This window comes from Vitis riparia, chromosome 1, assembly GCF_004353265.1.
Source record: "Vitis riparia cultivar Riparia Gloire de Montpellier isolate 1030 chromosome 1, EGFV_Vit.rip_1.0, whole genome shotgun sequence".
Taxonomy (NCBI): Eukaryota; Viridiplantae; Streptophyta; class Magnoliopsida; order Vitales; family Vitaceae; genus Vitis; species Vitis riparia.
Genome location: NC_048431.1, coordinates 22,371,340 through 22,397,313, shown reverse-complemented (window position 1 = coordinate 22,397,313; position 25,974 = coordinate 22,371,340). Strand labels below are relative to the sequence as shown.

General features: G+C 31.8%; 3 protein-coding genes across 5 annotated transcripts; all 3 read left to right on the top strand.

The window, feature by feature from the left end:
• Positions 1–3,844: 3,844 nt before the first annotated feature.
• Positions 3,845–5,936, top strand: LOC117925935 (curved DNA-binding protein-like). Of its 3 annotated transcripts, none has more exons than XM_034845059.1 (2): positions 3,845–4,009; positions 4,850–5,936. In XM_034845059.1, exons 1-2 carry the CDS (start codon positions 3,977–3,979, stop codon positions 5,618–5,620), a joined length of 804 nt encoding a protein of 267 aa, XP_034700950.1. In that variant the 5' UTR covers positions 3,845–3,976; the 3' UTR covers positions 5,621–5,936. The 3 variants fall into 3 exon arrangements, with proteins under 3 accessions (XP_034700950.1, XP_034701052.1, XP_034700999.1); XM_034845161.1 differs by having other exon boundaries at positions 3,846–4,009; positions 5,064–5,936; XM_034845108.1 differs by having other exon boundaries at positions 3,848–4,009; positions 4,745–5,936.
• Positions 5,937–10,587: 4,651 nt separating this feature from the next.
• LOC117918694 lies at positions 10,588–14,745 on the top strand. The gene is made up of 2 exons (XM_034835528.1): positions 10,588–10,736; positions 11,477–14,745. Exon 2 carries the CDS (start codon positions 11,624–11,626, stop codon positions 14,075–14,077), a length of 2,454 nt encoding a protein of 817 aa, XP_034691419.1. The 5' UTR covers positions 10,588–10,736; positions 11,477–11,623; the 3' UTR covers positions 14,078–14,745.
• Positions 14,746–22,502: 7,757 nt separating this feature from the next.
• Positions 22,503–24,824, top strand: LOC117917435 (stress-associated endoplasmic reticulum protein 2-like). Its single transcript, XM_034833752.1, has 3 exons — positions 22,503–22,612; positions 23,237–23,393; positions 24,486–24,824. Exons 1-3 carry the CDS (start codon positions 22,610–22,612, stop codon positions 24,530–24,532), a joined length of 207 nt encoding a protein of 68 aa, XP_034689643.1. The 5' UTR covers positions 22,503–22,609; the 3' UTR covers positions 24,533–24,824.
• The last annotated feature ends 1,150 nt before the right edge of the window (positions 24,825–25,974 follow it).

Genomic DNA, 25,974 nt, shown 5'->3' with positions numbered 1-25,974 from the left:
TAACTTCATCCAAACTTAATAGGTCATTGTACTTAATAAATGTGTTTTTTTTTTTTATATTATTATTGGCATAAATTTATAGTTTTCTTCGATGAGTAACTCATTGAAGTTTATAATATTATTTTTTTATAATTTTTCTTAATATATTTATGAGTTGTGTATCAATTTTTTTTGTTCAGATTTCCATACATATTATGACATTTCCATAATTGAATATAACCAATAGGTGTAATATTGTTATGCTAATCAAGAATATTTGGTTGATCATAGCTAGTTCAACGTTATTTATAGGCATATTTGAAGGGAAATAAATAGGCAAATTGATTATATTGTTCATGTTGGTAATGGATTGATAGTGAAAGGATACAAATAGCTAATTTTGTTAAGAACATTTTAAGACTGTGTAGAGGATGCTAGAGGAATTTTCACTTGAGCTTGTAAACCTCACAATATTTAGTTCTATATTTTTCTTCCTCTACCAAAAAAGGTCATTTGGGTTTCAATTAGAAACTTGGAACATGGTCTTCACTTGCTTTTAAAAGACACAAGTCAAAGGTTGCTCTCATGATTTAGATTATTGTGTTATATAATACTCAAAGCTTATAACAAATCTCATAGTAAAGAAATTGATCTCATTGTATTCAATGTAATTTTGGATGATGGTTTATTGTTTGAGTGTCAATTTATATATAGAGATATTAGGGATTTTTACAAGTTTTGTGGGATCATTGCCTTTGTTATATCTAAAAATATTTAATTCCTTTCCATTACTTCATCTCCTGTCTTAGAGTTTTGTTTTACTTTTTGTCTATTATTTTTAAAGTAGGTGGATTGTGTTGATATCAGGTCAACTGAGGATGGATTCCTCCCTTGGATGTGACAGTGAAAGTTCCCGTTCCAGTGCCCGAATTTGGGCTTTCTGCTTTCCTACACAAAGATGTCCAAACACACCCTCTGAAACCCAAGTCAGACTTTGGGAATGAATAGAAACCCTAAGAGAGAGAGAGCTCACAGTGTCCTACCCCTGTTCTATTTTAGTAGGGTTTCTATAGTGTTTAAAGGTGGAAGAAGGCTCAATAGTGTTGAGTTGGCCCTTGTAGTGATGATTGCGCAATAGTGACAGGGCAATCATCACATCTGTAGGGCAGTTGGGGGTTGTGTCAAACTATACGTCATGATACAGCTTGTCGTCCTTTCAATCTTGTTAAAAGTCTGGGACTGGACGTGCTAGTCTACATATGTAGATGTGAGGATGGGGAGAATCCCATTAGTCATCTGGATGTTAGTTAGTCATAGTCTCGCATATCAAAGAAGATTTGAGGCTATCGGGGAGATGCAGGCCGCTCAATAGCGCAAATGGTCCGAACAGGATGTCTTCGGATGCCTTGAAGGTTGTTCGAGCAGTGATGAAAGAAGTGACACGTGGCCTAACTGGGATAATGTCACGTGGATAGACGCATGGAAGTACTCGTAGGTGAATAAGTGGAATAAGGCCCCCACAGATTGGTCATTCAAGATCACCCAAATCGCTAAATAGGACATAAGAAGGATACTTTACTACACTTGTTAAGAGTTTGTTGTATTTGAATATGTCAATACTTCTCATATATGTACCATGATCAATGTAGTAGATGTACATTATGATGGCATGCATTACATGTTACAATTGGTAAGTCTTACATGAACTGATGTTTGTAGTTTAACAAAGTGAAAACTATCAGTCTTTCAAGACTATCTCTATTATCTTTGAGTTACAAATCCTCTTGTTACGTATTCATTGATAAGTCTTAACTCTTTAAGAATTAATGTCAAGTTAAACTTAAAGAACTACCATGACCATAGTTTTTATGAACACACCTCCTTAGAATCACCCAATGAGACACTCTGTCTCAATCTCGTAAGATATCATGGTGCATCTACTGAAAATATTTATTGCTACTAGCTTCTATCAATAATAACCTAATTCATAAGTAGGGAATATATAATCAGTTTACAATCCTACCCATAGGTCAAAACTACCGTTAGTTTTAGCACAAACTCAATATTCTCTCAAGGTTGAGAGACAACACAACAAAACAACTTAGTGAGGTCATGACTACTTGATGACTTTAAGTTATGACTTATTGTAAGTCTTGTCTAATATGTAACCATACACACTAATACAATCACTATGGAAAACTCATCTTGATAGTTAAGACCAGTCATTCCTTGTATTAGAAGGTGGTGCATTACAAACCTCTAATGAGTTATCTAGAATCATGAATCGATTATAAACAAATCATCTATTTGTAAGGAACTTGTGATTTAGATCTTGCGTTCAACTTCTAATGCACATAAATCACATACAATGTAAGTGAAAATGTCCATAAAGTGCAATTCATAGAACAAAGATAGATAAAAATGAAAGTAGAATATCATTAAATAATGAATTTCAAATTTATTACACTATGTCACAATTTTAAGGGCTCTATCATAACACAATGATTTATACAAGCATATCACAATCTACTGTTAGAGATCAATTATACTATAATAATTTGTACAACATCTAGGTATGGGAAATGAATCATAATAATAGGTTTGGATTACCTCTTTCAACTAGGTAGATCCATACTTTGAGTCAATTTAGACCAATTTGTTATCATATCACATACTACTAAAATAGGTTATTATTGATCCATCTACTTCCTCCTCAATAATTTGACGTGTTACATTGCTTTAACACATTTTTCAACCTTCTAATCACGTCCCAAGCTTCAATGATAGTCAAATTTCTTTGCCATATTCAATGGATATTCCATCTTTATATCTATAATTCTTATGTTTGTGGAGTTTAATGACTTGGTGAGATTGACACTTGTTTAATGACCTCCATTCCTCAATTGCCTTGTTATCGAAACTACTTCATGTGGTCCAAAAGCTTCGTTTGGATTTCACCTAGTTTAGAAGGGGAAGGCACGTCTCTTGTCAACTTTGTTGCAAGTGAAATGACCAAAGTAACCTTATGTACAATTACTCTAGAGGATGGGTTTGTTGGGTGGCATTAGATACATGTTACACTCTTTTGGCTTTTAGCCTCTCATGTTCAAGTTGCATGCCTTTAATTTTTTATTTTGACAACACCATTGAAGTATAGTTTAGTTAGTTTAGTGATATTTTGATAATGGTTTTTGGAAATTTGTCACTTAATAAGAAATATAAAACCATTTTTTAAATAAAAATTTATATTTATATCGATATTTTAGATGTTGATAAGGTTTATTGAATTTTTTTTTATAAGCACGTTTTTTTAATTTATGTTAGATATTATTTTATATTTAATGAAACTTTTGTAATATGAAAACTGTTAAGACTTTTTATACTTATCACCAATTAAAAAAAAGAGTTACATATATAAGTTTTTTTTATTATAAATATTTACATTATAGGAAAAATAATAAAAAATAAATAAATAATTGGATCATTCTTTGTTATACCATACCTTGTATTCTCATAAAAATATTTTTCTATACTTATTTAATGATTTCCAAAAAAATAATTTTTGCTAATGGGCCAAAAAAAAAAAAAAAAGAACTCACAACTAATTTTAAAAAAACTATAAAATTTTATTTCAACTCTAGAAAAAAGAATCCTCCACTCTAATAAAAATGCTAAAAATAGAAAACTTGCAAACCCAACTCAAGAGTTAAAAATTAACCATGGTTAGGATTCCAACCAAGGAGATGAAAAAGGTTGGGTTGGGGTTAACAAAAACATATACTTTGAACCCAAGGGTAGCCCATACTGCCTTTATATTTTTATTTATTTATTTGTATAAATTATTTTGTATTTACTTATCGCTTGTGATTGTTTATTTGTGAAGTCTGTCCAGATATTGTGAGGGGTTTGACAAAAGGTCCAGTTTTGGGGATTTTTTGGATTTGGGTGGGAAAAGAGGGGCCAAAAAAGAAAATTTTTTGGTGATGGAGGTCTGTCCATGGTGGCTCTGCGATTCAAATTCATCGAATGGGTAAAAAAATTTCTCATTCTCTCCACTCTCTGTGTTCTAGACACATCACTGTTTCTAGGGTTTCCTTTTGTTCATCAAAATTAGTTGCTTTAATTGGTGAATTCTGATCCTTTAAGATGATTCCCACCTTGGGTGATGTAGATCCATGGATGATTCCTTTGTTTGATTCTGATTTCTCTCTATGATTCAAATATTGGGTGTTTGCGGTGTTCTGAATTTTGTGGCTGATTGGGTGTTTGATGCTTTTTGTGTGATATGGTGGTTCAATGGTTTTCGGTGTGTATCGAAATGGAGTTTTGTTGTGAATGGAATTTGGGTGTGTTGTAGTGGAAGTTTTGTATTGCATTGTGGAAATTTGGAAACTCAATTTGATTTATTTGGAACTCAATTGCCTGAAATTTTTTTTTCTTGGCTTTGGTTTTTGATGTTTTTGTGTGTGTGATAAGTTGGGTTAGCGGCTATTTTGGAGGTGTTGCAGAAAAGGGTTTTATTGTTAAATGGAATCTTGGGGTAGTGGAATTTTTGTATTGCGTTATTGAACTTTGAAAGCTTAATTTGGTTTATTTGGAATCCAATTGCCTTTTTTTTTTGGGTTATCATGTAATTCTATGATGGAATGATGAACTGAAAGAAGTTTTGCTGTTTTTAAATGGTTCTGATGATTGTCTTGTTGTTTTCATGCTTCTTCTAAAGTAGCATTCTCATTGGGTCTATTGTTGAATGTTCTTGAATTAGGGTTTGGACTATTAAAGGTGGACCCTCTTTGGATTTATGAGAAAAGTTGGAATTGGTGGTATCAGATAGTGGGGATTGGCTGACTTTTGTTTATTGTACTGGTAGCTGTGTTGTGATATCACACGAAGAAAGCAGTTGATTAGGGAAATGGAGTGTAATAAAGACGAGGCTACCAGAGCAAAAGAAATCGCAGAGAAGAAGTTTATAGCACGGGACATTTCTGGAGCAAAGAAATTAGCTTTGAAGGCTCAAAATTTGTTTCCTGGTCTTAATGGTCTTCCCCAAATGTTATTAACACTTGATGTGCATATTTCTGCAGAAAACAAAATAAATGGTGAAGCGGATTGGTATGGGATACTTGGTGTGAATCCACTAGCAGACGATGACACGGTGAGGAAGCAATATAGGAAGTTGGCCCTGATGCTTCATCCTGACAAGAACAAATCTATAGGGGCAGATGGGGCATTTAAACTTATTTCAGAAGCATGGAGTTCGTTGTCTGATAAGACTAAGAGAATAGCATTCGATCAGAAGAGGAATGTGAAAGCAGGTCAGCAGAAAGTTCAGCCTCCAAGTGGAGGTCCATCGTCATCCGCTGCTGCTAATGGTTTTTACAGTTTCACTAAAAGTAGGACTACAAACACAAAAGCTCATAAGAATACCACTCGGATGGGTCCCTCTTCTGCTCCTGCTTCAGCTCATAAGCCAAAGCCCAATACCTTTGGGACAGTCTGCCATCGGTGCAAAATGCAATACGAGTACCTCAGAATTTATCTTAACCACAATCTGCTTTGCCCCAATTGCCATGAGCCTTTTTTTGCAGTAGAAACACCACCACCACCTTCAAATGGCTCTAAATCATCCAATCCTCAATGATCAAAATGATTTATTTTAAAAATTAACCCTATAATTACTATATGACAGTTGGAATTTGTTCCAAATTCCTAATTAGTGTGTATAGAAATGTGAGAAAAAACAGGAGACACCCAATGAAGTGAAAGAGTTTATGGTTCAAGACATGGATAAATAGAGTAGTGAAATATGAGATGTTTCGAGAACCTAATAATTATATTTGGTTTTATCATTTGTAATATTCTCTGTAGTACAATGGAATGATTCTTTTTCATTCGTGAATGTAGGTATAATTGACTAAACCACGTTAATACATCATGTACTGTTGTATTGATTGTTTTATCTTTTATGTTCTTGAACTAACTTTGTTTGTATTAAAGCTTCTACCAACATAACATTCTATGTAACTAATATATTAATCAATTAAAATTATCTTTTAAAATATCATATGTATTGCAATTTGTTGGACTATCAAATAAATCATTTGTAATTTACTTGTAGTTAATTAAGTATATAAAGTTAATCGCATCCTATCTTATCACCTTGTGTTTCAAATCCTCTAAATTCTTTAGATGTCCCATCTCATTATCATCGTTGCTCATAATTTCAAATATGAAATTATCATTTTTAAATTTGTCAAAAAATGTATTATTAACTGTTGTCTTCAATTATAGTTACATATTTATTACACAATTAATAAAATATTTTCTAATATATTATATTAAAAATATATATAAATATCTAATTATGTTAATAAATGTGTAACTTTAAATCAATTATCACAATATATACATAAGGACAAAATAAAAATTATTATTTTATAAAAAAGATAAGGATAGGAAAAACTATATATATATTATAAATTTATAAACCGTATTCATAAAATATTTTTCCATCTCCCTACAAAAATTAAAATATTAAAATAAATTTTAATAAATTAATTATTTTCAATTAATTATTATTGAAAATGTAAAAACTATCATAATAATCTTTTTAAGAAGTATTTTTTACATTTTGTATGGTCATTAATATTCTAAAAAATATATTTATAAATAAATTATAAAAAAAATTAAATTTGAAAAACAATTATACATGCATTATCATTTCTTTTATAACCTTAACTTCATCCAAACTTAATAGGTCATTGTACTATCATAAATGTGTTTTTTTATTTTTATATTATTACTTGCATAAATTTATAGTTTTCTTCTATGAGTAAATTATTGAAGTTTATAATATTATTTTTTTTATAATTTTTCTTCATATATTTCTAAGTTTGTCTATCAATTTTTTTTGTTTAGATTTCCATAGGTATTATGACATTTCCATAATTGAATATAACCAATAGGTGTAATATTGTTATGCTAATCAAGAATATTTGGTTGATCATAGCTAGTTCAATGTTATTTATAGGCATATTTGTAGGGAAATAAATAGGCTAATTGATTGTATTGTTCATGTTGGTAATAGATTGATAGTGAAAGGATACAAATAGCTACTTTTGTTAAGAACATTTTAAGATTGTGTAGAGGATGCTAGAGGAATTTTCACTTGAGCTTGTAAACCTCACAATATTTAGTTCTATATTTTTCTTCCTCTACCAAAAAAGGTCATTTGGGTTTCAATTAGAAACTTGGAACATGGTCTTCACTTGCTTTTAAAAGACACAAGTCAAAGGTTGCTCTCATGATTTAGATTATTGTGTTATATAATACTCAAGCTTATGACAAATCTCATAGTAAAGAAATTGATCTCATTGTATTCAATGTAATTTTGGATGATGGTTTATTGATTGAGTGTCAATTTATATATAGAGATATTAAGGATTTTTATAAGTTTCGTGGGATCATTGCCTTTGTTATATCTAGAAATATTTAATTCCTTTCCATTACTTCATCTCATGTTTTAGAGTTTTGTTTTACTTTTTGTCTATTATTTTTAAAGTAGATGGATTGTGTTGATACCAGGTCAACTGAGGATGGATTCCTCCCTTGGATGTGGCAGTGAAAGTTCCCGTTCCGGTGCCAAAATCTGGGCTTTTTGCTTTCCTACACAAAGATGTTCGGACACACCCTCCGAAGCTCAAGTCAGACTTTGGGAATGAATAGAAACCCTAAGAGAGAGAGAGAGAGAGAGAGAGAGAATGAGAGAGCTCACAATGTCCTGCCCATGTTCTATTTCAGTAGGGTTTTTATAGTGTTCAAAGTGGAGGAAGGCTCAATAGTGTTGAGTTGGCCCTTATAGTGTGATTGCGCAATAATGACAACATAATCATCACATCTGCCGGGCGGCTGGGGGTTGTGTCAGACAATGCGTTATGATACAACTTGTCGCCCTTTCAATCTTGTTGAAGGTCTGGGATTGGACTCGTCAGTCTACTGATGTAGATGTGAGGATGGGGAGAATCCCATCAGTCATCTGGATGTTAGTTGGCCATGATCTCGCATATCAAAGAAGAAATGAGGCTATCAGGGAGATGAGGGCCGCTCAATGGCGCAAATGGTCCAGACAAGATGTCTCCAAATGCCTTGAAGGTTGTTCGAGCAGTGATGAAAGAAGTGACATGTGGCCTAACTGGGATGATGCCACGTGGACAGACGCATGGAAGTACTCGTGGGTGAACACGTGGGATAAAGCCTCCACAGATTGGTCATTCAAGATTATCCAAATCGCTAAATAGGACATAAGAAGGATACTTTACTACACTTGTTAAGAGTTTGTTTTATTTGAATATGACAATACTTCTCATATATGTACCATGATCAATGAAGTAGATGTACATTATGATGGCATGCATTACATGTTACAATTGGTAAGTCTTACATGAACTGATGTTTGTAGTTTAACAAAGTGAAAGTTATCAGCATTTCAAGACTATCTCTATTATCTTTGAATTACAAATCCTCTTGTTATGTATTCAATTAATAAGTCTTAACTCTTTAAGAATTAATGTCAAGTTAAACTTAAAGAACTACCATGACCATAGCTTTTATGAACACACCTCCTTAGAATCACCCAATGAGACACTCTGTCTCAATCCCGTAAGATATCATGGTGCATCTACTGAAAATATTTATTGTTACTGGCTTCCATCAATAGTGACCTAATTTATAAGTAGGAAATATATAATCAATTTACAATCCTACCAATAGGTCAAAACTATCGTTAGTTTTAGCACAAACTCAATGTTCTTTCAAGGTTGAGAGACAACACAATGAAACAACTTAGTGAGGTCATGACTACTTGATGACTTTAAGTTATGACTTACTGTAAGTCTTGTCTAATGTGTAACCATACACACTAATGCAATCGCTATGGAAAACTCATTTTGATAGTTAAGACCAGTCATTCCTTGTATTAGAAGGTAGTGCATTACAAACCTCTAATGAGTTATTTAGAATCATGAACCGATTGTAAACAAGTCATCTATTTGTAAGGAACTTGTGATTTAAATCTTGCATTCAACTTCTAATGCACATAAATCACATACAATGTAGGTGAAAATGTCCAAAAAGTGCAATGCATAGAACAAAGATAGATAAAAGTGAAAGTAGAATATCATTAAATAATGAATTTCAAATTTATTACACTATGTCACATTTTTAAGGGCTCTATTATAACACGATGATTTATATAAGCATATCACAATCTGCTGTTAGAGATCAATTATACTATAAAAATTTGTACAACATCTAAGTATGGGAAATGAATCACAGTAATAGGTTTGGATTACCTTTTCCAACTAGGTAGATCCATACTTTGAGTCAATTTAGACCAATTTGTTATCATATCACATACTACTAAAACAATTTATTATTGATCCAACTACTTCCTCCTCAATAATTTGACGTGTTACATTGCTTTAACACATTTTTCAACCTTCTAATCACGTCCCAAGTTTCAATGATAGTCAAATTTCTTTGACATATTGAATGGTTATTCCATCTTTATATATATAATTCTTATGTTTGTGGAGTTTAATGACTTGGTGAGATTGACACTTGTTTAATGACCTCCATTCCTCAATTGCCTTGTTATCGAAACTACTTCATGTGGTCCAAAAGCTTCGTTTGGATTTCACCTAGTTTAGAAAAGGAAGGCACGTCTCTTGTCAACTTTGTTGCAAGCGAAATGACCAAAGTAACCTTATGTACAATTACTCTAGAGGATGGGTTTGTTGGGTGGCATTAGATACATGTTACACTCTTTTGGCTTTTAGCCTCTCATGTTCAAGTTGCATGTCTTTAATTTTTTTATTTTGACAACACCATTGAAGTATAGTTTAGTTAGTTTAGTGATATTTTGATAATGGTTTTTGGAAATTTGTCACTTAATAAGAAATATAAAACCATTTTTTAAATAAAAATTTACATTTATACCAATATTTCATATGTTGATAATGTTTATTGAATTTTTTTTATAAGTACATTTTTTTAATTTATGTTAGATATTATTTTATATTTAATGAAACTTTTATAATATCAAAACTATCATTAAGTTTAAGATATAAGTTAAGACTTTTTATACTTATCATCAATTAAAAAAAGAGTTACATATATAAGTTTTTTTATTATAAATATTTACATAATAGGAAAAATAATAAGAAATAATTAAAAATTAAAATAAATAAATAAATAAATGGATCATTCTTTGGTATACCATACCTTGTATTCTCATAAAAATATTTTTCTATACTTATTTAATGATTTCCAAAAAATAATTTTTGCTATAAAATTTTATTTCAACTCTAGAAAAAAGAATCCTCCACTCTAATAAAAATGCTAAAAATAGAAAACTTGCAAACCCAACTCAAGAGTTAAAAATTAACCATGGTTAGGATTCCAACCAATGAGATGAAAAAGGTTGGGTTGGGGTTAACAAAAACATATACTTTGAACCCAAGGGTAGCCCATACTGCCTTTATATTTTTATTTATTTATTTGTATAAATTATTTTGTATTTATTTATCGCTTGTGATTTTTTATTTGTGAAGTCTGTCCAGATATTGAGAGGGGTTTGACAAAAGGTCCAGTTTTGGGGATTTTTTGGATTTGGGTGGGAAAAGAGGGGCAAAAAAAGAAAATTTTTTGGTGATGGAGGTCTGTCCATGGTGGCTCTGCGATTCAAATTCATCAAATGGGTAAATATTTTTCTCATTCTCTCCACTCTCTGTGTTCTAGACACATAACTGTTTCTAGGGTTTCCTTTTGTTCATCATAATTAGTTGCTTTAATTGGTGAATTCTGGTCCTTTAAGATGATTCCCACCTTGGGTGATGTAGATCCATGGATGATTCCTTTGTTTGATTCTGATTTCTCTCTATGATTCAAATATTGGGTGTTTGCGGTTTTCTGAATTTTGTGGTTGATCGGGTGCTTGATGCTTTTTGTGTGATATGGTGGTTCAATGGCTGTTTTCGGTGTGTATCGAAATGGAGTTTTGTTGTGAATGGAATTTGGGTGTGTTGTAGTGGAAGTTTTGTATTGCATTGTGGAAATTTGGAAACTCAATTTGATTTATTTGGAACTCAATTGCCTGAATTTTTTTTTTCTTGGCTTTGGTTTTTGATGTTTTTGTGTGTATGATAAGTTGGGTGAGCGGCTATTTTGGAGGTGTTGCAGAAAAGGGTTTTATTGTTAAATGGAATCTTGGGGTATTGGAATTTTTGTATTGCGTTATTGAACTTTGAAAGCTTAATTTGGTTTATTTGGAATCCAATTGCCTTTTTTTTTTTTGGGTTATCATGTAATTCTATGATGGAATGATGAACTGAAAGAAGTTTTGCTGTTTTTAAATCGTTCTGATGATTGTCTTGTTGTTTTCATGCTTCTTCTAAAGTAGCATTCTCATTGGGTCTATTGTTGAATGTTCTTGAATTAGGGTTTGGACTGTTAAAGGTGGATCCTCTTTGGATTTATGAGAAAAGTTGGAATTGGTGGTATCAGATAGTGGGGATTGGCTGACTTTTGTTTATTGTACTGGTAGCTGTGTTGTGATATTACACAAAGAAAGCAGTTGATTAGGGAAATGGAGTGTAATAAAGATGAGGCTACCAGAGCAAAAGAAATCGCAGAGAAGAAGTTTATAGCACGGGACATTGCTGGAGCAAAGAAATTAGCTTTGAAGGCTCAAAATTTGTTTCCTGGTCTTGATGGTCTTCCTCAAATGTTAGCAACACTTGATGTGCATATTTCTGCAGAAAACAAAATAAATGGTGAAGCGGATTGGTATGGGATACTTGGTGTGAATCCACAAGCAGATGATGACACGGTGAGGAAGCAATATAGGAAGTTGGCCCTGATGCTTCATCCTGACAAGAACAAATCTATAGGGGCAGATGGGGCATTTAAACTTATTTCAGAAGCATGGAGTTTGTTGTCTGATAAGACTAAGAGAATAGCATACGATCAGAAGAGGAATGTGAAAGCAGGTCAGCAGAAAGTTCAGCCTCCAAGTGGAGGTCCATCGTCATCCGCTGCTGCTAATGGTTTTTACAGTTTCACTAAAAGTAGGACTACAAACACAAAAGCTCATAAGAATACCACTCGGATGGGTCCCTCTTCTGCCCCTGCTTCAGCTCATAAGCCAAAACCCAATACCTTTTGGACAGTCTGCCATCGGTGCAAAATGCAATACGAGTACCTCAGAATTTATCTTAACCACAATCTGCTTTGCCCCAATTGCCATGAGCCTTTTTTTGCAGTAGAAACACCACCACCGCCTTCAAATGGCTCTAAATCATCCAATCCTCAATGGACTTTCCCGCAACAGCAACAGAGCTCAAATCACCAAGCAGCAAGCAAGAGCACACTTAATCAGGGAAAGAAGAATGCAACCTCTTCAAATGTGGGAGCAGGGGGCTTTAATGCTCCTGATTCATTTAACCACACCAATTTCCAATGGGGTCCATTCTCAAGAACATCTTGTGCTTCAAATGCTGCACAGGCTGCAAGTGTGGTTCAGAAGGCATATGCAAATGTAAAGAGAGAGCGTGAGGAGGCACAGGCAGCCTCCAAAAGAGAGGAGGCCCTGCGGAGGAAGCATCACGCATCTAAGAAGATGAGTGGTGTTTCATCTGCTGGGATGTCTAACTCTGCAAAGAGAAGAAGAGGCATGGATGATGTTGGTGCATCCAGCTATGGAAAGGACATCACCAATCGAATGGGTCCAGGAACTGGAGGAGCTGGTGCAACTGGTTTACAAGGTAATCTTGAAACACGTGCAGTTAATGGAATCAATAAGCCTAACAGTTCAAGGGAGGTCTCCCACACTGAAATGCAGAATATACTGGTGGAGAAGGCTAGGAAGGAAATTCGAAATAAATTGAATGAATGGAACTCGGCTACTGTAACCAAAACTGCAGTAAAAGGGGTGGAGAATGGGAATGAGAAAGCAAATGAAAAAGAGGAAAAAATTGAAAAACCTTTAGCAAATGGCAATGTGCAAGATCAAAACAGGCCTTGTGAGTCTGCTAATACCAAGACTGGAGTCCATGCCTTCAAGTCTTTTCCTGACACTTGCGGTGGAAATACAGATATAGAGACCATAGAACCAATGTCAATTAATGTTCCTGATCCTGATTTTCATGATTTTGACAAGGATCGGACAGAAAGATGTTTTGGTGATAACCAGGTATGGGCTGCATATGATGATGATGATGGGATGCCTAGATATTATGCTATGATTCATAGTGTGATTTCCGTAAACCCATTCAAGATGCGTATTAGTTGGCTTAACTCAAAAACCAACAGTGAACTGGGCCCACTAAACTGGGTTGGTTCTGGTTTCTCAAAAACTTGTGGGGATTTCAGAGTTGGCAGATATGAAGTCAATAACTCTCTTAATTCTTTCTCACACAAGGTTAGGTGGACAAAAGGCATGCGCGGTGCCATTCGCATTTTTCCTAGAAAGGGGGATGTGTGGGCTATCTATAGGAATTGGTCCCCTGACTGGAATGAGCTAACAGCAGATGAAGTAATACACAAGTATGATATGGTGGAAGTGCTTGAAGACTACGATGAAGAGCTAGGTGTAACTGTCACTCCCCTAGTTAAAGTTGCTGGCTTCAAGACAGTGTTTCACAGGCATTTGGACCCCAGAGAAGTCAGGAGGATACCAAGAGAGGAGATGTTTCGGTTCTCACATCATGTACCTTCATACTTGCTTACAGGTCAAGAAGCTCCAAGTGCTCCCAAGGGTTGCCGGGAGCTGGACCCTGCGGCTACTCCATTGGAACTTCTTCAGGTCATAACAGATGTTAGGGAAGAAGAGATTGTGGAAAATGACAAAATTAGGGAAGAAAATATAGTAAATAACACCACAAAAGCTAATGAAAAAGAAATTGAAGAGAATTCAGAGAAAGCTACAGAAAAAGAGATTTCAGGGGATTCCAAAGATATGCAGGAGGTAGAAATTCTGGAGGATGCCAAAGAAAAGCAAGACAAGAAAGTGGAGCATGCTGAAGAAAAGCCAATTAGCTGAGTTTGGATTATTTGTTTTGATGCAGATACAATTTCTTGAGTTGGTGGTGTAAATGGGATCAAAACAGATTTATGATTCTTGAATTCCATGCCTACATAATGTGGGAAGTAGCCACTCCTAATGGAAATCATGTGGAAAAGACCTTAAAATAATCCTAACCTTTAGTTGAATTGAAGATAACTTTTTAGAAGATGGAACCTACATGGTTCTTGGGAGTTCAAAAGCAGATCAAACTTGGAAGCTCATTATGGTGCATTCCATGCTGATTCCAACTTTCTTCAAGGATTTGTATGGTGAGGCTGTATATATTATCCCCAAGACCTGTTCCTTTTATCCTCAAAGAACATCTCTTTGTCAGTCAGAGCTTGTCAATATGAGTCTGCCTACAACCCACCCCTCCTTTTCGATGATTCTATAGCACCTTGCTCAATTTTCTTCTTATATCTGACTGTTATGAATTTCACGTTCTTTATATTGGTCTGTAGAGTTGGTCTGTTGTTAGATCTGCTTAGAGTACAATTAATAGTGAAGATTTTCAGTTTATTGCTTGAATCAAGATTAGATATTGCATTACTTTATTGAATTGAGAGTTATTTTCGCATATTCTCTTTGTATAACTTCGTTTCACATAGACTGGAAGCCTGAAAAAAGAACTCATATATTGCTTCTGTTTTCTTTTTCTATTTATTTTTTCCTTCTTCCCCTTTGTTACTTTGGACATCTCTCTTCCCTCTTCTCATTTATTTTCGGTCCTCTTATTTATGCCTGGTTGCCTTTCTCTAGTAATTGATTTAGCATCATCACTGGTTAGAGATTAGTAACATTTTGGAACATGGCCTCTTCCTTGTCTTATTCATAAGGGTGCTGCTGAATGGTGCCCCTTAGGGCAAGGGTTTAGGGAAAGTCATAAGGTTCAAGACTCTATCTGCAAGGTGCTTAGCTGAAAACCTGAGGCCCAAACCATGTCCAAGGTGTGCTCTGTTTAGCACAAGACTGAGACTTAGAGCTTATGTTCAATTTTAGTGTTTCTTTCTCTCTTTTTGTTTTCGCCTTTTCCTTTTGGTTGTGGTGGGGGTGGATTTCTCGGAATTCCATCTTCAGTTCTACATTTGTTGGTAAAAAGAAGGGATTCCCGGCCAGTAGACTGTAATATTGTTGGCCATGAACTTACCTATGGTTTTCAACCTCTGCAGTTTTCAGTCTGACCTTTCTGGTTAACTAAAGCAATGATATGAAGGAATATAACCCACTGATTCCAAATTCTTGGTGGTGAATTTAGAATCCCTAATGTTTCTTCCTCTTTAGTGGCCAAGGGTCACAAAGCGCTCCTATATATGTTCCGTCTTCCAGAGATAGTTTAGTTTGATATTTTCAGGCTCATTTCTTGGCAAGTGTTTTCGAAAACAGTTTTTGAAAACTATTTTCTGATTTTTTATAAAACAAAAGTTTGTTTGGAAATCTGAAATGTTCTAACTTATTCTCCATGCTTTAAAATAAATTTTATATGTAGTGTTTTATTTTTAATCATTCTCTATATTTGTATGATTATTTTTTAAAAAATAGCCCTTAGTAAATCCTTAAAAAATATTATTTAAAAATACCATTTTTTTTGTTTTTTAAGAACAAGAAACTATTTTCTATTTTTTGATTGTCAAATATATTTTTCTGTGTTTTTGTTTTGAAGAATAAAAAATTATTCTAAAAAACAATTACAAAATAGGGCCTTAGTTTTCCTTGCCCTTCATTGTTGCATGTTGTAGTAATGTTTCTATTGAGCTTACCTCCATCGGTTTTCTAGGCTTGAGTTTCAAATTTCTCTCGAAGTACATACATGTGATGTGAACTAGACATCACTGAACATACATGCGAATCAGACACCTTTGAACTCCCTTTTCCAAGGCTAGTTGATTTGGGTAACTCAAAACTTAGCAATCTAATAAATGATATGTCATTGGAATGGGTTTCTTGGATCAGACTTTGATCATTCTCTATCCAATGAGAGTAGGGTAATCCTTTTATGGTATTCGAGTATCATCATTTAGGTGATCAACCCTGGCCTAAGAACGGTATTGTTGCACTCCAACAATCCCTCCCCTGACATGATGTAATTCTTGAATCGAGTATTGACCATTTCGTTTAAAAACCAATTGGCATTCATTGAGGGTACGTCAAGCTTTTTATGGCTTTCGATCACCATTATTTAGGTGATCAATCCTCGAGTTTGAGAGTGGCATTGTTGCATCCTAGCAAGTTTGACTCTCTTGCTCCTACTACAACACTTCCTATGAAGGCCAAGTCTTGGGTGGTTCAGTCTCGTACCCTCATGCAGGCTTTGCTAATAGCCTTCAACAAGTAGGTGAAGGTGTTACTTGAGTAGTCAATGAAACATGGAATTACTTGAGTTTAGTCAATGAAATTTACTTTATTAGCTTGGACTATTTTGATAGTGTTTGTTTTTGGGATGAATAAAAAAAATTAAAATATATGACTTTTTTTATTTAACGAAAAGTAATCGGTTAACATCAATCAACAAAATTAAACTAAATAAAAAAATGTTAAAATATTTAACTTTTTCTATTCAATTAAGAAACAAACACCATCTTAGTTTAATTCTTAATGCATGAATATCGATTATGTTAATTTGATTTGTTTTTAAGGAACCGATTAAATTGTGTATGCTCCTAATTTAAAGTTCTACAAGCCAATAGGATGAACCAAAAGACTTATTCCACATGAACTTTGCTTGGCGCTGTTCTTTGGTATTCCCTTATCGCCATCTACATGTCCATGGGAGCAATCTCATATCTTGCGTGCTCAAGGAAATACCAATAGAAACAGGATCTTATAAAAATATAAAAAATATTGAATGAAAAACCCGAAAAAAAAAAAATAAGTACACTGAAAATTAATCAAAACGAGTAAAAATATTTTTAAAAATTCAAATAAATGTGTGTGATAGATTTAATGATATTACTAATAAAAAAATACGAATTTTGGTAGCGTGTGCTCAAGAATAATGCAGAGTAAATATTTGATTTCACTAAAAGTTAGAGCTCGTTTGACCATTTTTCCTAATATCTATTTTTTAAAAATTATCAAATAGTTTTTTAGTATTTCATAAAAATAAGGATATTTAATAAGTTGTTTTTAAAAATAAAAAACAAAAAACTTGTTTGAATAAATTGTTTTTAAAAATAATTTTTCTATTTTGATTTTGTAAAAATATTATAAATTCAATTTATATAATACTAATTAAATTTAATTCAAGTGTTATTAAAAATGCAAATAGTTTTATAATTATAAATAAATTAAAAAATAAATAACTTTTAGTAAAACACCAATATTAATATTATAATGAAATCATAAATTATATTTTTTTATAATATATATATACTTAGAAGCATAAGGATGTTAAAATCTTGGTAAATTTTTAACCTAAACATATTAACATCTTTGTAAATTTTTTTTATTAAAAATAAATAATAATAATTTAAAATTAATAAATTTTAATAATATTTTATTTAAAAGAAATAACTAATAAATTTTCACATTTTAACATATAAATAAGTCAATTTTTTATTACCTGTGCAAATTTAATACTCAATTATGAACATAATATTCTATTGATTTAATCTACAATTAATTTGATCATTTTTTTAATTCTAAATTATTCTTATGAATTAAAAAATTCATTAGCTGTTTTAAATTATTAATTATATCTTACTTAATTTATAATCTATTTATAAAGTGAAAAAAATTCAAAAAAATATATATATAGTTATGCATATGAAAAAAATAGTAAAGTTATGACTCATAATATAATATATGAGTTTTAATTTATTATTTTTTTGAGTGATTAAATCTTTTTTTTTTTTTTTTGAGTTCTAAATTATTTTTAAAAATTTAAAAACATTAATAAATTTAATATAAAGTATCACTTGATTTGAAGTTTATTTTCCTAGTAAATTTTTTTATAAAAATATAATTATATGTAGAGAAGTAATAATAATGTCATTGTAAACCATTTTTTTTTTTTTTGTATTAATGGGTTTATTATTTAAGTTTTAAATTATTTTAAAAGTTACTAGATTTGTTAATAAATCTAACATATTAAATCTTTTTTAATTTGGAATTTATTTTCTTAGTAAAAAAATTGAAAAGTAATGATTCTTTGTAGAAAAGAAACAAGAGTTAGTATTCTAGAATAATTTTTGTCCAAAAATTTCTAGTATTAATTATATCACCATTTGAGTTTTAAGTTATTTTTAAAAATTATTAAACTCGTTGATGAATCTAATGCATTAAGAGTCTGTTCGGTAACAATTTTAAAAAACACTTCTAACATTTTTTACACTTAAAATTTTTTATTATTCAAGTATTAGAAATATTAGAAACCTTTTTTTAGAATCACTATCAAACACAATCTAAGTCTTATTTAATTCAAAATTCATTTGCCTGGTGAAAGAAATTAGAAAATAATGATTATATGTAAAGAAAAACAATAGTCATTCTAAACTTGTTTTCTTCCATAAAATTTTTGTATTAATTATCATTATTTAAGTTTTAAGTTGCTTTTAAAAAATTATTACACTAGTTAATAAATTCAATGTATTAAGTCTCGCTTAATTTGGAATTTATTTATCTAGTGAAGAAATTTGTAAAATTATAATATATATATATATATATATATATATATATATATATATATAAGAAACTAACTAAGTTATTTAAAATAAATTTTAGTCTATAACTTTCTAATATTATAAAGTTTTGTGACATTCCGGTATTAATTAAATAGATTTTTGAATTTTAAATTACTTTTAAAAATTAATAAATTTTATGTATCAAGTATAATTTGATTTAGAATTTATTTATTTAATGAAATTTTTTTAAAGAGTTAAAAAAAAGTTAGAAAAACTTGTGTAATTTAAAGGAAAATCATATTTGTACTTTTTTAGGTATCATGAAAAGAGAATATATATATATATATATATATATATCATTTTTTTTCTTTTGTTATTAAAAATTAGTAAAAACAACTTCAATTGTTTGTTTTTTTACTTAATTCTAAATAGAACCTTAATACTTAATAGTGTTAAATATTATGTTGTTTGTTTTTGTAGTATTCTAAATAAAAAATTTCAAGTGTTAAAAGGATTAGAAACGCTTTTCAGAATCATTATCAAACACACTCTTATTCTCTAAAAACTGTTTTTTATTTCACTTTATTTTTAAAACCTGAGAGAACCACAACCAAACAGTAGAATAAATTTTTAAAAACTATTTTTAGTTTTTAAAAATTGCTTTATTTTGTTTTTAAAAATATTTTCTATTCTTTAAAACAAAAATTATTTTTTAATCACACGGTCATAGGGGTTATAATATTTTATACAAATTATATTTTAATGGTTTGCTTCAATACCAAATTGATGACCAATGTGATTTCATGGCGCTTAAGGAAGAAGGAAGTTCATCTTGATTGAGATAATATTGGTAATGATATAAACTAGAGGTGTGACAAAATTGTGCTTTGGATGATTTTAAAGAAAAATTAACTTTAACAATAGAAAAATTGAACCATACCAAGCTTGTTTAAGGTTGGATTAGTTTGGTTTAAGTAATTAATTGAATGGAAGTTAAGTCAAGTCTTAAATATAATTTGTTTTTTAAAATTAATTGAAACAAATTTGGATTTAAAATTCAAAATGTATTTAAAAAGAATTAGTCAAAAATATAATAAATACATGTACAAATTAAATTGACCATATTTTAAGAATAATGAATTACTTTAATAAATTCTAATATTAAAAAAAAACTCATAAAAAATTAAACAATAATGTATAGGTTTTATCATGTCGGTTTGATTTGATCCCATAATCCTTAGGTACTAAATTATGTTCAAAAATCTGTTTGATAATAATTCTAAAAAGCAATTTTAATATTTTTAATATTTAAAAAAATTTATTATTCAAGTGTTTAAAATATTAATATGATGTCCCACATCGGATAGGGGAGCAAGTTCCTGACGCTATATATGTAGAGACTCGTCTTAACCAAGTAGACGCGTTTTAAAGCCGTAAAGGCCCCTTTGGGCCCAAAGCGGATAATATCTATATGGTTGGGAGCAGGTCGTTACAAATGGTATCAGAGCCGATACCCGACCCCGGTGTGGGGGTTTGTTTGGCTCCGTAAGAGGTGTTTATCTGTTTGACTCCACAATTCCATGGGACACAATAAGGACGTTGTGTCTGCAAGAGGGGTATTTGTGATGTCCCTTTTAAGCACAACAAGGACGTTGTGTTTGCATAAGGGGGTATTTGTGATGTTCCTTTTAAAGCCATGAAGGCCCCTTTGGGTTCAAAGCGGACAATATCTACATGGTTGGGAGCGAGTTTTTATAATTAAAAACACTTTTTATAATAATTTTCCTATGCACTCTAAATGGTAAGGAAACCAAAAATTAGAATGATAAATTCGGTTTTCAAAATTCTCAAACCCAAACAATGTATATAATTATTGAAAAGTGATAGGAATGTTTTTTCTTGGTTTGAAAGTTTCTTTCATTTTTACCTGCAACCATAGTAAAGAGAAGCCATTAACAAAGACAAAATTTAATTGGATGTGAAATGTGACTGCTCATAATTTATTCCTGCCCAACTAAGCCCATTAATGCAAACTCCGGCCAATCAATGCCTCCCTCCACTTTCTTAAATATCGACCCTACCACCCACCCTTCTTTACAACCATAATTACTTTCCATTATTATTATTATTATTATTTTCGTTAGTGTGAGTTGTTTGAATCCGAAAGAGAGTGCTTGGTTATCTCAATGTATATTATGCTTGAATTTAACTGGGATTCGTGGTGGTGCAGAAATTGGATTTAAAGAAAAATAATAATTGTAAGATATCTAATGAAATCGTTTTTGAAATTGAGATCTCATTAAAAAAAATATATATATCAAATATTTAAAGGTTTTTTTTTATATATATTATATGGATGATCTGATCTATAAGGATCATGATTGAGAATTATTTAATCATTTTTCTTTGAAAAAGAGGCGAAACATAATTAATTAGAATTCGAGACAGCTATGAGTTCTATTGTACAAGTTATCCTAAGTCATAGACCCTTTACTTTACCAAGTATCTACCATTTTTTTTTACATCTCTATTTATCTCACATAATTCTACAAACTCTTATTTTTTTATTTTTTTTTTTGACCTTTTTCATACCTTATCACTTAGAATTTGAGAAGTTTTTTAATAAATTTTTTAGCAAAAGCATACTCAATTTTACCGAAAGAATGTTCACATTTTGAATTATTAACAAAATATTAATTAAAAATAAATTCCAAAAATTAAAGTTAGATATTTTTATTAGTAATTCCATCCTAATTATTTATTAGAAAACTCATGTGGAAAAACATGAAAAATTCCACAATCCCTCCCATAATAATAAAGTATTAGAAATGGACGGTCACAATATCTTTGACTCCATAAAACCAAGCGATCCGATCTATAATAACCATGATTAGGGATTGTTTAATCATTTATTTTTAAGAAATAGTCGAAACATAATCAATTAGAATTTGAGTGCATTATAAATTCTATTGTGTCAGCCACCCTAACCATGGACGCTCACTTTACCAAGTATTTTCTTTTATTTTTTTCACATCTCTATCGACCTTTTTCATACCTTATCACTTAGAATTTTGAGACATTTTTCAATAAGTTGTTTAGCAAAAGCATATCCAATTTTATCAAAAGAATGTTCACATTTTTAATTATTAACAAAATATTAATTAAAAATAAATTCTAAAAATTAAAATAAGATATTCTTATTAGTAATTCCATCCTAATTATTTATTAGAAAACTCATGTGGAAAAATATGAAAAATTCCAAAACAATCCCTCCCGTTAATAATAAAGTATTAGAAATGGACGGTCACGATCTCTTTGACTCCGCGGAACCAAGTTGTCCGGATGATGCCGGCGCCACGTCACATCAGCGCCAATACGCGTCAATGGATGATACTATCAACGTGCCGAACACAACCACTCCACACGATGAGCCATGATTCGGTATGTGAGCCATCATATTTCCGTTAAAAAAATATCCAATGATATTTTGCCACGTTATGTGTGGGTCAGCAAAGAACTTCACCGCCCAATCACAGTACGGGAGTGCGGGTGACCCAAATTGAGAGTAACCAGCCTTCCACGTTTTCGGATTTGGATCTTTCTGGCAGAATGAGTTTGAACTAGGAGAGCAGTTCGAGACGGTCCAATCATAGAAGGACGCATGGCGAAACCACGTGGATCGACCAATAATAAGCGAATTCGTGACGCGTAGGTCAGGGACGCTGTCAATTGTTTTTTCTTTCGACCACTATAAAAGGCAAATTGTGGGTGCCCCCGGGTAATTGCTCTGTTTTTCGGCCGGAAGCGAAAAAGAGAGCGCGAATCGCCTGAGAATTCTCCGACGATCTTGTGCTTCGACATTTTCCGGCCACCGGATCTCACCGTAAACATGGTATTTTTCAAGCTTTACTGTTTTTTTTTTGTTCGTTAATGGTGATCTAGGAGGTTCTGGAAATTTAAATTCGTTTTGGTTTGAGTATCTCCTGTGTTGATGTTTGGTTGCTCAGAAAACTGAAGGGAGGAAATAAATAGAAACAAAAGTTTCAGATCTCACATTGGTTGCTTTGATTTCAATGAGAAAAGACAGAAAAATGTGAAAACTCAGCTATATATAAGCCAAATAGTTGTGTTACCCTCAATTGAGGGAGGTTTTCCCCCCTTTTTCTCGGCAATTAAATGGCTTTTTTTCTTCTTCTTTTTTTTTTTCCCTGCTTTGTTTCTTTAGATTTTTCGGCCTTTTTTCGCCGATGTGTTTTAGGCTAGATCTAATGGACATTATAGCAATCTAATTATAATATTATCTTCAGAAAAGTCCTGAAGTTGATGTACATTACCAGTCCACCTCTTCCAGAATTAGGAAAACACGTGACCAGCAATAGTCCCGGGTTAGGGTTATTGACTATTCCTGTTACAACACTGAATTGCTTTCATCTTTTTTTGCAATCAAAAGTTGGTGTGAATAATTTGTAAATCGATCTCTTTCTCATGGCTTGTAAATCATTTTTTGGGTATGCAGACAACATCAAGGCGTCTTGCAGATAGGAAGGTAGAGAAGTTTGAGAAGAACATCACCAAGAGGGGATCTGTGCCTGAAACGACTACTAAGAAGGGAAGTGACTATCCTGTTGGGCCTGTTCTGCTTGGGTTCTTCGTCTTTGTTGTCATTGGATCTTGTAAGCTTCTCCTTCATTTAGTTTTTACCATTTCTTACTGCTATTGATATTGATATACATTTTTATCAGTTTTCAAAGTTTCTCTAAGGACTTTTCACACGTAGCGGTATTACATGGTTGTGCCTTTTCTTTCTCTCCTTTGTCAGCCAGATATACGAAGATATCCATCTCTGTCTCTATTATGCCCATGAACACACTTGATCACCTTATTCAGATTAATAGTAACCAGATTAAGTTATTATATTTATTTAAGCATAGATAGAATAGACCTTCTTGGATAGAAGGATAGTCCTCGGTAATTTGGTGAAAAGAAAATCGTTGATCTAATTTAATAAATCCGTCTGGTTCCCACTGACTCACCCCTTGCACCCTTTTGCTTTGCAACCTATGTGGGTGGAGTGATTTTTCTGCATGTTCACATTTTTTTACCTTTATTTTTCTGATTTTCCACCTTCTTGCTTTTCTTGATTCTGCCTTGGGATTATCTTGACCTCCATAGTCCATCTTGGGGGTTTTTTATTTTATTTTATTTAAAAAAAAAAAAAAGAAACTAAGTAAATGTTTCCAGATTGTAACATCATTGACTTGTTCATTTGTGAAGTGTTCTTAGATCGTGGCTTTTTTGACCTGTTCTTGTATGAAGTGGTCCAGATTGTATCGTCTTTGACCCTTTTCGTTTCTATATCTGTCCTCTTGAGCACTGGCCAGATGAGGGCTAATTTGGCCAGGTCTTATAAGATATGTGTAGGATGTTTTGGGCTACTTGATTGTGAAATCTGAAGATTGCATTAAATAAGTAAAATATAAAAATGTGAATAAAAGAATAAACAGTGTGAACTACATTCTTACATCTTTAAACCCTTAAAGAAAACCATCATCATGTAAGACAAACTTTGATCTAGGATGGTGATCCCACTGGTTGTTGCTGGTTGAACTCCACTCTAGAAATTATGCTTTTTGTCTTTCAATGGATAATATGCATTTAGGGGGTTTTCCCTGGTTCAGCTGTATTGGTCAGAGATTGAAATTTGATTTCTTTTTTCTAATACATCGTAGTCTATTTTTACTGACCCAGTGGCTTGCTTGTTTCAGCTCTGTTTCAGATAATCAGGACTGCAACCAGCGGTGGCGTGGCTTAATATACATGTGTCAACCTTTAAATCCTAGTGGAGAAGTAGAGAACTGATAATACATGATGTTTTGTGAGGACGCGTACCAATAAAGTTATATATCAATTCCTATTCTCATTTTTTATATCTTTTTTTTCACTTTTCGCTTCTGCTCAAATTGTTGGATCTATGTTAGTATCTTTAGGCCCCATTTATCTTTTAATGATGAGAGCGTCCCGGCCGAATGTGTATGCTTAAGAGTGCGACGCGCTTGCTTAGTTGAGCTGTTTGATGACTGATAATATCATATTTCTAAGTCCAATAAAAAAACTGTCATGACTGAAAAATATCTAATTGTTTGCCTTCTTTGATTGTTGGCCATGGCCATGGTGGAAAGTGTTTGCTTGGAATGCAAAAATTGGATATTTTGGAGAAAAAATCCAACAAGTTCAATTCCAATTCGACCATTAGTTGAATTTTGTATTTGATCACCTGCACGTTGGGTAATGAATGTTTTAGTTAGGTTGACAATTTCGATTTCACTCAAAAACTAGTAAGTGTATTTCCAACTCGGGTTTTCCAAATCATCCTTGATGCCTAATGAAAACAACGAAGAACTTCAAAGTGTTAAAAACGCTCAGAAGCTAAAGTGAAATCAAGTTTAATGTAGACTTCAAATATGCCCTAAAAGAAGACAGGTAACTAAAGTGGAAAGGTGTTAGTCAAGTTATTCGGAAAGTATTAATAGACTTGAGCTAAGTAAAAATGTAAAACCTTGTATTTAGTTGTTCTTTATAGTGAGTGTTTTTTACTCGTAGGCTCATATAAATTTTTTTATCTTTTTAAAGATTTTTTACTTTAAATCGTGGTGTAATTGTCTTTCTCTATTTCTTTATTAGTTAATTTTCTTTGTATTTATTTTTACTATAAATTTTATCTTTTTTTAATAATTAGAATAGTAGAGAATTTGAGTTCAAATTTGATATGTGCAATCCTTGAAATAATTTGATAATTTTCAGCTTAGTTTTTTGTTTGAAGTAAAGGGAATTTGGATTTGTATTTGTGTTTGAAGTAGTTGAAAGTTGATGAAAATTTTGATTAGAGAGTATTGTTACATTTTCTATGTGAATTACATTATTTTACGAAGGAAAATGTTGGTGCATTCATTCTAATAAAAAAATTAAAAAAAAAAACATAAATAGTAAAAAAAATTTAAAGAAAAAGAATCATTCTTAGGGGAACTTTTTGCATATTGTTAAAAACATTTACTCACCCCTCTAGGCATAGTACATTGTTGAAATTTATTCAAGCATACTTTGTTTTCATATTTAAGTATTTAACAAACAACACATGGAAATAAAATTTTAGGTTATGGTTCCCAAAAAATTTAAAGAAAAATGCAAAAGAAAAAAATAGAAAGAAAAATAAAAAATAAAATTTTAAAAAAAAAATAAAAAATAAATTTAAAGCCA